The sequence below is a fragment of the Pistacia vera genome, unplaced genomic scaffold (assembly GCF_008641045.1).
Source record: "Pistacia vera cultivar Batoury unplaced genomic scaffold, PisVer_v2 Contig320, whole genome shotgun sequence".
NCBI classification, from domain to species: Eukaryota; Viridiplantae; Streptophyta; class Magnoliopsida; order Sapindales; family Anacardiaceae; genus Pistacia; species Pistacia vera.
Genome location: NW_022196136.1, coordinates 25,000 through 36,997, shown reverse-complemented (window position 1 = coordinate 36,997; position 11,998 = coordinate 25,000). Strand labels below are relative to the sequence as shown.

General features: G+C 34.5%; 1 protein-coding gene and 1 non-coding gene across 2 annotated transcripts; one reads left to right on the top strand and one right to left on the bottom strand.

Moving 5' to 3' along the window:
* The first annotated feature begins 387 nt into the window (after positions 1-387).
* On the top strand, positions 388-493 carry LOC116137211. The gene has a single exon (XR_004129136.1). It is a non-coding gene; the product is annotated as a small nucleolar RNA R71 (small nucleolar RNA).
* Positions 494-7,184: 6,691 nt separating this feature from the next.
* LOC116136948 (adenosylhomocysteinase 1) lies at positions 7,185-9,284 on the bottom strand. Its single transcript, XM_031422632.1, has 2 exons — positions 8,501-9,284; positions 7,185-8,260 (listed from the first exon to the last, which is right to left on the bottom strand). Exons 1-2 carry the CDS (start codon positions 9,209-9,211, stop codon positions 7,514-7,516), a joined length of 1,458 nt encoding a protein of 485 aa, XP_031278492.1. The 5' UTR covers positions 9,212-9,284; the 3' UTR covers positions 7,185-7,513.
* Positions 9,285-11,998: the final 2,714 nt, after the last annotated feature.

The following is an 11,998-nucleotide window of genomic DNA, read 5'->3' as shown; positions in this document are numbered from 1 at the left end:
GCCAAATAATTGACTTGTTCTGATGATGAAGATCTGAAGCAAAAGTGTTCCCCACAGGCATTCAATGCTCGCATGGTTACCTGCAAAAATCACATGTTACTTGAGGTGTTTGAATTGAATTTACTTACATACCTCCTAATTGTTTTTGAAGTGCTGTCAGTTGGGCTGAAATGGTCGTGTAAGCATCAACTTCATGAATACCAATAAACTTTTTTGGATGATTCTTTCATTGGGTCTCTGATAGTTGTTACTAGCCAGGACTTCAAGTAACTCTATGCTTCTTCTGGTGTCTTTTTTTGCAATTCTCCTCCACTTGCTGCATCCACCATTGTTTGCACATTTGTTAGCAACCCATTATAGAAAGTTTGGACTTGCATCCAAACAGACAACCCATGGTGTGGACACTTTCTCAATAGTTCCTTATATCTCTCCCATGCTTCGTAAAGTGATTCATTTTCTTCTTGGAGAAATGAGTGATATCATTTCTCATCTTTGCAGATTTCACTGGGGAAGTATTTAGTCAGGAACTTTTGAGCCTATTCATTCCAGGTTGTGATTATTCCTGCTGGTAATGAGTTAACCATCCCTTTGCTTTATCCCTTAATGACAAAGGAAATAATCTTAATCTAATGGCGTCGTCTGACACTCCATTTGATTTGAAGGTATCGCAAATCTCTAAGAAATTTGTAATGTGTGAATTTGGGTCTTCCTTCATATCTCCCCTAATTGTACTGACTGTTGTATCATTTGGATGATTGCTGGCTTTATTTCAAATTGTTGGCCTACACGGTGGTTTAGTGATACTTGGACCACTACCATCAACGGAGGGAACTGAGAATTCCCTCAAAGTTCTGGTTTCAGCCATCTCAATCACTATTGCTTCTCGTTCTCTTCTCTCTTTGTAAGTCTTCTGCGGTTCTTTCAATCTCGGATCAATAGGAACCATGGTTGATGTCTAGCTCTTCGCATAAACTACACAGATAGAAAGAGAGCGTGAGATCACCAGCGAACAGAAAAGAAACAGGAAAATTAAACTAGAAAACAATTAAAACTAAATAAACTCCAGTCTAGCTAAAACCAGAAGAATTCAATATTAACACAAAATTAATCCCCGGCAACGGCGCCAAAAACTTGTTGCATTGTTTTAAAAACATGCAATGTGTAGCAATGCACTAGTCACAAAAGTAATAAAGTGATAAGTAGAATATCGTTCCCACGAGGATTGCGTGTTAAGCACTGATTTTCCTAGTTTTGTATTAAGTTTGAGTAATCGAAAGGTGTTTGGATTGCAAGAGAAAAATCAAGCTAAAGTTAAAACAAAACTCACAACGTAGTTTAAAATCTAACTAATGAAGCAATATCATTCAAGAGAAATATCAATTAAAACAAAGCGGTTAGGGTTTTGACTTCACTAGGATTTTATGAATTAATCTACGATTTCTGTTACTTCTACATCACATGCAAGGATTATAAACGGATAGCCTAACATGCAAAACATACATTCTCAAGCTATGTTTTCCTACTTATCCCTATTAGCTTCCGTACCCAACGAATTGAAGGTTAATAGTTCCAAGTCCATTAAGCTAAATGGTATCCTAAATTGATTTCATTGATTCTCAAACCTATTTCTAGCATTCAATCAATCAATGGCAATTGCCCTAAGAAGCTAATACATGAGTCACTTCTCAGTCTCATCATGCTCAACAAATTTCAATAAAACAAGAATAATTACACAATCCATGCAATAGAATGTAAAAGCAACATCAATTTATTGATTAGACATTAAAATCTCAATTACATCAAAACCCTAACCCAAAACTGAGTTAGTTCATACTAAAATTAAAGCAAATCAAAATAAAGACTATAGACAAAGATTAAACATGATGGAATTACAAAAGAGAGTAAGATCTTTCCTAATTGATGAGCCAAAGACTTCCAATCTTCAATTTCTCTCTTCTTTTTCCAAACAAAGTCGAACCCTTCTAAAATGACTAAGTCCCACTTATATAGTCAATCCTTCAACCCTAAGACTCTCTCAATACAATTAAAACGCATAGTTTTAAACTAAAAATTGTAGACTTCGCCACGGCGAAGTTCAACTTTTTTGAACTATTCTGAAATTACAAAACTGCCATCCGCTTGCTTCCTTGCTTGAATCTTCAATCTTTAGTGATCTCCAATAGGAACAAGCTTCATAGTGCTTCGAATCCGCATCAGAACTTTCCCAAATCCTGAGATTCGCTTACTTCTGGTCCAGAAACTCAATTCCACTCAGATTTGCTCTAACTGCACGTTTTGGCCTAAAACATAAATATATGAAATTAAATTGCAATTCAGGCACAAACAAAGAAGAAGTATTCAAAATCAGCAAAAAGCCTAGATAAAACAGTATAATCCTAGGATTATCAGTATTAATTAAATAAATTAGTGAGATTATATTTAAATATATCTATGCATATATTTAAATGAATTATTATTATTAATTAATGTTATACATTATTATTATTAATTGATTTTAATTATAATATAATTAATTAATTAAAATACCATAAGGGGGTGTTGGTTGCAAGGGTGAATTAGGGTTGGAGTCCATCTCTATTCCTAAGTGGAATACGGTTTTAATTGTTGCACTATATAAGTACAACTTAAAATTAAAAAAAAAGTGGATTTTTTTCAATAATCAAAAACCCTAGCCACCCTCTCTCTCTCTCTCTCTCTCTCTCTCTCTCTCTCTCTCTCTCTCTCTCTCGTCTCTCTCTCTCTCTCTCTCTCGTTATACTGTGTGAAGAGAAAATTTTTCTTGTTCTTCTTTCTTGTTCTTGAAGCTCTTGATTGTTCTAGCAAAATAATCAAGGGTCTACGGATTATCTTCGTGTGGACTTCCGTGAGTGCGATCACATTGGATCGATTAGCGACGAATCACGTGAATAGTATCGGTGAACAGTGTCCTATGAACAGTGTTCATGTCGAAGTCAGAGATATTCGAAGGAGCGTCCAAATATCACGTATGAACTAAATCTTGTATGGATTTATTTTTTTACAGTTTTATTTTACATTTCAGTTTATGCATGAAACATATAATATATACTGGTACTTGGTTCTGAAATTGATTGATCGTTTTAAATATTACGTTTTCTCCAGCACGAATCCGTTTAGTTACTAACAGAACTGACATCGGTGTGACTTTTTAGGTACAACAAAAAGTAAAACTACCAGTCACGGAAGATGGGAAATAAAAACACTGAAAAAAGAGAGCCGATTTGATAGTAGAAACAAGTTTTTAAGAATTACAACACTTTAAGTTTATATAATCATACACAATATCAATTACCGATTATTAATAAGAATAAGCTATTTGATAGACTATTAATAATAATTCTCAAAATGATTTTTCTCACAGGTTTTAAGTTTTTCTTTGACTTAGTACATATTATGCTAAATGGAATGGATTACATGGGTTTTATTTTTAAAAAAAAAAAAAGTTATAGAAAATATGAAGTAATTAATTTTGTTTAAGAAATTAAAGCTCGGGAAATGATAAAAGATATTTTAACCTAACATCACTCGCATCCAATGATAGAAAATAAAATACACCTACCACCGCCTAACTTTTGTACAGAGCGTCAAATTTAGTCATGTTTTAGATGTGTTGTCTATATCAAATGATTCGACATTTGGGTCTTAACTCATTGACCTAACTTAATTGCTTCCATCCACTGCATCAATATGAACACTTTTTTATAAGATTATGGCATACATATATTTTTATGTTAATTAAATAAAATAATATTTTCAGGATCCATGTGAATAACCCTAAGGTTGTGTTTGGATCGGGTATATAAGATAATGGAGGTAATCTTACAAGATTCTGGTGTTTGATTTGTAAGTAATAAAATATTACGGGAATCTTTTATTACAAATAGTGTTTACTGTTGGTAATGTAGGGGATAATCTGATACCCTCTCCCACCCTTGAGATTAAAACATTATCAAGGTAATCTGAATTTTATACCCATTTTGTCATTAATTAAAAACTATTTCGGATACAATTACCCTCAAATGTCTACCAAATAATAATTCCCAACGCCCCCACATTTGAGAAATTAGCTAAAACACCCTAGTCACAAAAAAGTCTAAAAGTTAACAAAATACTCTCAGCCACTCAAGACCACTATCGGCTGTTACTCACCACTGCCAGCCGCCGGCGTTAATCACCGTAATGGTGCACGACTGACAGAATCTGGCTAGTCATGCACTGGAAATAGCCAGATCTGGTGTTTCTGTGGTCGTTTCACAGCTAGATCTACGGTTGTGAAACAACCACATCTTTGGCCGTTAAATGGCCATAGATCTGGCTGATTTTCGTATGGCTTTGCCGGCGCACGGCCGACCATATATGGCTAGTCGTGCGCCATTCCATCAACTACCAGCGGTGGTGGCTGGCTGGCTATAGTGGCTTAGGGTGGGTGGGAGTGATTTTGCTACAAATTAAAATTTTATATAGTTGGGGTGTTTTAGCAAAATTTCAAATATAGGGTGTTAAAAGAAATGATTCAAAAAATAATAATAATAATAAAAAAAACTATTGTATTAATATTTAAAAAGGAGGGCAATTTAGTAATCTATATAACATACCCACCAATTTATCCTCTCAACCAAACATATTATTCACTAATTTATTCGAACCAACCAAACACATTTTCTAAACATTCCCAGTAATCTACAAGATGATCTTTCTTTCCGTTAATATAATATCCATCTATAATAAAATATTGTATGATCTAAACGCACCCTAAGGGTGTATTTGGTTCTTTGAATATTATATTACTAGAAATGTTATATTAATAAAAAGATAGATTACCTTAAATATTACTGAAAATGATTAGGAAAATGTGTTTGGTTATGTTAAAAAAATTGCTGGATATGTTATATTGATATGTTTGGTTGGAAGGAATAAATTGGTAAGTATGTTTATAAATTACTAAATTGCCCTCCTTTTTAAATATTAATATATTATTATTTTTTGAATCATTCTTTTAACCCCTTACATTCGAGATTTTGCTAAAACACTCCAGTCATATAAAAGTTTAATTTCTAACAAAATCACCCCAAGCCACAATCGGCCACCGACAGTCGCCGAAAAGGCACACAACTAGTAGGATCTGGTCAACCGTGCGCCGATTTGGTCATTTTCGTCCAAATCAATGGTCGTGGATCTGGCTGCCAAATCTATTCTAACCGTTTTTGGCTAGATCAATGGGTGTTAATAGCTAGATTTGTGGCCATTAACAGCCATGGATCTGGCTGTTAACAATCAAATCTATTCCGACAGCATGGATCTAGCCGTTAACGACCATGGATTTAGTTGTTTCCAACTAGATCGGCACACGGCCGGTCATATCTAGTTGGTCGTGCATCTTTCTAGCGACATTAGCCGACGGCAGCTGCCGATGGTGGCCAACTGTCGGCGATGGTGGCTGACAGGTGGTGGTAGTCCTAGGTGGCTTGTAATTTATTTTAAATATAAGAGCATTATTGTCCAAAAACTTAATTAGTTAGGGGTAAAATTATAATTGCGGGTTCATGTAAATTAATTTCAAAATAAGAGCATTATTATCCAAAAACTTTAATTGTTAAGGGTAAAATTATAATAAAATTAAGATCACCAAATATTTTTAAAATACCTAAGAAAATGAAGATATTCATAGTACTACCTATATAACCAACAGTAATTATTATTGATTTTAAAAGATTATAGAATTTTATATTACTTGACAACGAAACATGATAATCTAAATAATATAAGATAACATTACTTTAGTAATAAGAGATAACTCTCAACCAAACACCCTCCAAGAAAAGATACTGATAATGAGCTTAAAATATGAAAACATGTCATCTGAACGAGTAAAATTTTTGAAACGTGTTCCTTTTTTCAATTATGAATTGTAAACTTCTTTATGCAGAATCTATAACACCACTTTCACATTTTCTAAGAACGTGTTATCAACAACTTTTGTCAATTTCTCTCTTTTTTAAGAAACCAAAAACAATACTCTAAGCCTCTATTCCAATTGCTGTTATGCTCTTCTTCACATCATTTTCCTACACCAACATCATTAACTTCGAAACTTTACGGCTCACCACATAAAAGCATCATTTCAATTTTTTTATACGAGATCACTTATTGTTAAATTCATCCATTTCGTTTAAAAAAAAGTTCAAAACACTCCTATCAAAGGGTTTTTGTAATTTTTGTAAAGTAGTGATTTAAATTATAAGGGGTTTTTTTTTTTTTTATGATTTTAGACAAGTTTTTGATAATTTCAAGAATGTTTTTAATACTTCATCAACAAAACGATATCCCAGGCATGGTTTTTAAACCCGACCTAGTCCAATCGGTTAACCGATTGAACTGAAAACCGATGATCAAGTCGGGTCAGTTCGACTAAAAAATCAAAATTTTCAAATAATCTAGTTTGAACAACGGTTAGACCGAATTTTTTGTTACAAACCATCGGTTCAACCAGTTCGACCCAACTGTTGAACCGCTTTTTTATTATTATTTTTTGTCATGTTGATGTCAGAATGACATCATCACACTGACATCGACATGATGACATTATGGTTCGACCCGATGATTGAACCAGTTCGACCCGATGATTGAACCAGTTCAACCAACCAACCCGGTGACCTAACTGAATTACTCCTCGGATCGAGTTTTAAAACCTTGATCCTAAGAGAAATGAAATAAATCCTTCAGGTTATATTTTGTTTAGAAAATATTGTATTACTAGAAACATTATATTAACAAATAAACACCGATTGTGTCATTCCATCACCACCAAAGGTGGTGGCCATCGACTCGCAGGGATGGCTAGATCCAACCATCACCTTTGGGTAAATTTTTTAAATTCCGCATGTATTAGATAAAATTTTGTAAATTGTTTTTAAAATAAGAGAGTTAATCAAATTCTCTCCTATATTATTAATTTTAAAATATTACCAAAAACTTATATTACGATCCAACATAATAATAAATTAATATAAATTAACATTTCCTCGTTAATGTCTTACCCCAACCAAACACACCCTAAGGCGTAAGATAAATAAATGGAAACGTGCTACCAAGTTGACAGGAAAAGAAAATAAAAACTAACGAGCACAGAAATTGCCAAAAATCAGTAGTGAAGGCAAATGTTTTCCTTCTTTTTTTTTACTTTTCATTTGGTAAATAATATGGTGATAAGAAGATGCTGCGAACCAGCAAAACTGAAACTGCATCTTCTATTACAAAATATCCCACACAGCCCCATCCAAAACCTTATTCAAACCCATTTGGTCTTCAACTGAGACCTTTCAATTTCTTTCCCCCATACATTCCCACCACCAACACAAAACTCCTACCAAAAAAAGATATCAATACCCCTAATATTCTACCGCAAATCATCTTCAAATTGAAAAAACAAACAATCAAGCCGGTTCCAGATATATTGACTTTTCTCATTCTCTCCTTAGTACCTGTAGTGAGGAGGCTTGTAGGGACCCTCAACAGGCACACTAATGTAGTCAGCCTGGTCCTTGCTGAGCTTGGTGAGCTTAGCTCCAAGCTTGCCAAGGTGAAGAGCAGCCACCTTCTCATCGAGGTGCTTGGGCAACACATACACCTTCTTCTCATATTTGCCACTGCTCTTCTCCTTCCAGAGCTCAAGCTGGGCAATCACCTGGTTGGTGAAGGAGCACGACATCACAAAGCTGGGGTGGCCAGTAGCACATCCCAAGTTCATGAGACGACCCTCAGCCAAAACAATGATGCCTGAGTTGGTTTCGGGGAAGACCCACCTATCAGTTTGGGGCTTGATGGTGATGCGCTTGACACCAGGGTAGGTCTCAAGTCCAAGCATGTCGATTTCATTATCAAAGTGACCAATGTTACAAACAATGGCATTGTTCTTCATCTTCTTCATGTGATCAACCATGATGATGTCCTTGTTTCCGGTGGTGGTGACAAAGATGTCAGCCTCGGAGACAACATCCTCAATAGTAAGGACTTGTAGTCCCTCCATAAGAGCCTGGAGAGCACAGATTGGATCGATCTCAGTGACGATCACACGTGCTCCGGCTTGCTTCAAAGCGGCAGCACAGCCCTTGCCCACGTCACCATAACCACAAACAACGGCAACCTTACCGGCAATCATGACATCAGTGGCCCTCATCAGACCATCAGGAAGTGAGTGGCGGCATCCATACAAGTTATCGAACTGTTTCCACAAAACACCACAAACAAATCAATCACAGTTCAAAAAATATTTTAAAAAAAATAAACAAACTTTCACTGGTACTCGAATAGAAGGAATAAAGATACAACAATAGTAAAATGTCAGATCTAAACCCTAAACACAAAATTAAATCTAGAAAAAATAAAGTACATAAATTTAAGCAAACAACAACATTCAAAAATCAGATCTGAATAAAAGAAAACGGATCTAGAAAAAGAATACCTTGCTCTTAGTGACAGAGTCATTAACATTGATGGCAGGGAACAACAAGGTTCCATTAGCCTGCATCTGGTACAATCTCTTAACACCAGTGGTGGTCTCCTCAGAAACTCCAACCAATCTCTCCTTCATTTTGTGGTACTTCTTGGGATCAGCCTTCAATCCATCTCTAATAATCGTCAAAACAATCTGAAACTCAGCGTTATCGGTAGAAGCCGGATCAGGCAACTTCCCGGTCTTCTCGTAAATCTCCTCAGCCTTAACTCCCTCGTGAATCAACAACGTGGCATCACCTCCGTCGTCCACAATCAGATCTGGGCCGCCACCGGGACCCCAGTCCAAAGCCCTCTCGGTACACCACCAGTACTCCTGCAGAGTCTCACCCTTCCAGGCGAAGACTGCCGCAGAGTCACGTGCGATGGCGGCGGCCGCGTGATCTTGAGTTGAGAAAATGTTGCAAGAGCACCAACGGACCTCGGCGCCAAGGGCCGTCAAAGTCTCGATAAGAACGGCGGTTTGAATGGTCATATGGAGGGAGCCGGTGATTCTGGCGCCCTTGAAGGGCTGAGAAGGACCGAACTCGGTACGGCAAGCCATAAGACCAGGCATTTCGACTTCGGCCAACTCGATCTCAAGACGGCCGAAGTCAGCCTGAGACATATCCTTGACCTTGTACTCGCGGCCGGAGGTGGTTTTCTCAACGAGCAAAGCCATCGTAAAGATTGGATCTCGGCTTCTCTCTGAGAAATGAAATGATAAGAGAGAGTTGTGAGCGAGGATTGAATGGAGAGTGAGTATGAATAAATAGGTTTGAGGAATGAAATGGACGGTGGAGATTTGGGGTTGGTGGATCTAGTAAAGAGGTTGGACAAATTACGGTGTAGGGCAAAGGTGGTTTAGTGGCTGCAATTACTAATTTTGTACTCGATAAATTGGCCGACTGACTTGCACGTCGCACCCACCCAAAGTTTTCTGTAAGGACAATGTGGTACCCAAAAGGTTTGGAAATGACAATTACCCACTTTTTGTGAGGTTCTATTAGTGAAATCCATTATAGGAATTATAAAATAGTAAATTTTCGTTTAGCCAAAAAATCTTCCGATTTTAAATTCTTGTATCTACTTTTAATATGAATTTTCATTATTCTATTTTTATAATTAATTTTAATTAAAATTACACAATAACTCTAATAGCAAACATATCCGCCTTTGCCACCTCTTTTCTCCTTCTGTGTTTTTTTTCTTATTCACCTTTCTTCTTTCTTCTATTCTCTGTTTTGTCTTCATTTCTAATTTGAAAAATCAAAATCAAAATAAACAACAAATCTTGTTCTATGCAATCAAGAAGCCAAGATAAGAGAAAGAGAAAAAGCAGAGAAAGGATGAGATGAAAAGAGAGGAAAAAAAAAAAGGGAAAAGGCGGAGAAGAGATGAGATGTAAAGAGAGATGAGAAAAAAAAAAAAAAAAGAGATAAAGTTTAGGGATTTTATAAATTATGAAAAGTCAAAATTACCCTTTAAGTATGAAAGAATATCAATAATACCATATCATCTAACAAATTTCACTGACATAACCTTACGGAAAGTGGGTAATTGTCATTTCCAAACCTTTTGGGTATCAGATTCATTGTGGTAAACTTTGGGTGGGTGCAAGCGTTCGGCCCCATAAATTCTTGATTACTACAGTCACATCACTTCCAACTTAATTCTTAAATTAACCTAATTTTATCATACTAGCCCTATAAAATAAAAATTAAATTAAAGGCTTTGGACATATACAGTAAAAGTTAGTAATTTTAATTCTCAAAATATGAATTTTTTATTTTAAATAACAAATATAACCGTTAAATCAAGTGAGTTTGCATTTGTACCAAACAAAAAAATGATTTTTTTTTAATCTGATATATCGAGACTTACATTAGAGTTCGTTTAATCTTCAAAGTTACGAAACACCCTATAAGTTTAATGGACTAAGATAATTGTATAAATATATTGAACTCATTGGGTATAGTTAACTCTAGTTGCTAAAGAGTTTGTTATTCGATCACAAGAGGAGAGGTAAAAAAAATATATAACATATTTTTCAACATAGACACTAGATTATGCATGTTAGTCTAGGTATTTCTTTTAATTCTGTCTTTAATATATTGTATTGACGATAATTAGGTTGATTCACATAATTTTATAAAAGTAAATAAATTCATAATCAAAAGCTTGTTATTTTGGGAATTAAAAATTAATGATACAGTTATACAGTCATACAGGGAATATCATTTAAATTAAATAGGAAGTTTATGTGACTAATATGAATCTTAATTTTAGAATATATTTTATAATATTAAAAAAAAAAAAAAAAGGAGGGGGGGTGTAAAAAGTTATATTATTACTCGAGTTTTAGTGACTAAAACATAAACATAATTTGAGACCATTTCTTCTTATTTAGAGTTAAATGTAATGTCGCAAAAGAACCTTTAAAAAATGGGAATTAAATAGAGATAATATGGTTTTCGTCCTAAAGTGACACTATCTGCCTCGGTAACCTTTAGATTTTCTTCCCCAAATATGAATATTAAGCGACAAGTGACACTATCTGCCGGTACCCTTTCTCAGCATTTAAATTTAGATTTCGGGCCAATTAAATATTAATGTACTTTCACTTTCACTTTCTTCACCATATGTTGCATTCAATTTTACATTTCGGCGATGTTTTCGACCCTCAAGTTTTGAGGGACTACACTGTGTCCCAATAATTTTTTTAAACTAACACTGTAATCCTTATATTTCTTGTTGAATTTTTACAAAGAGGGGAAAAAAAAGAAGCAAAAATAGGAGTAAAATAAAATGCTCAATTTTGATTAAACAAATAGATATCACATCATGTCACGTAAAACATAGAAATTAGAGTTTATTTTCTTTATGTCCCTAAGATTGTTTAATATCAACTGCATTTACTGATATCAACATAAAATTAACTCGTGACCCAGTAGAAGCATTTGAGATGGATATTGGAAGATGCCGTTGGCAGTGACCAGTCACGTGTGACTTTCCATGGCGGTGAATATAGTTACAACAACAATTATAAAAGAGGGCTAGATCGGCAATTCACGTTCCAATTCATATACAAATATATTTAATTCTGTAATACTTTTTTATATAATATACTACATAATATCTCATACGATCACACACGAATTGTCTAATATTTCTTATTTGGGATAAATTAATAAAACATATATATTATAGTTTTTTTTAATGAACAATTTCAAGAAAAAAAATGCATAATCAGATAATCTACTTATATTCTTTAAAATAATACATCTTAAACTTATATTTTTTTTTTCTTTTTTCGTTATGATTTTAAATGCTTACAGAAATAGAGAAAGATACTGAAAATAGTGATTTTTTTTTTTTTTAAAAAAAAAAAAAAATTTAAAAAAATTTAAAGATGAGTGTAAATTATGAAATTTAAGTAATCTTTGCAATTGAACATAGAGAAAAAAAA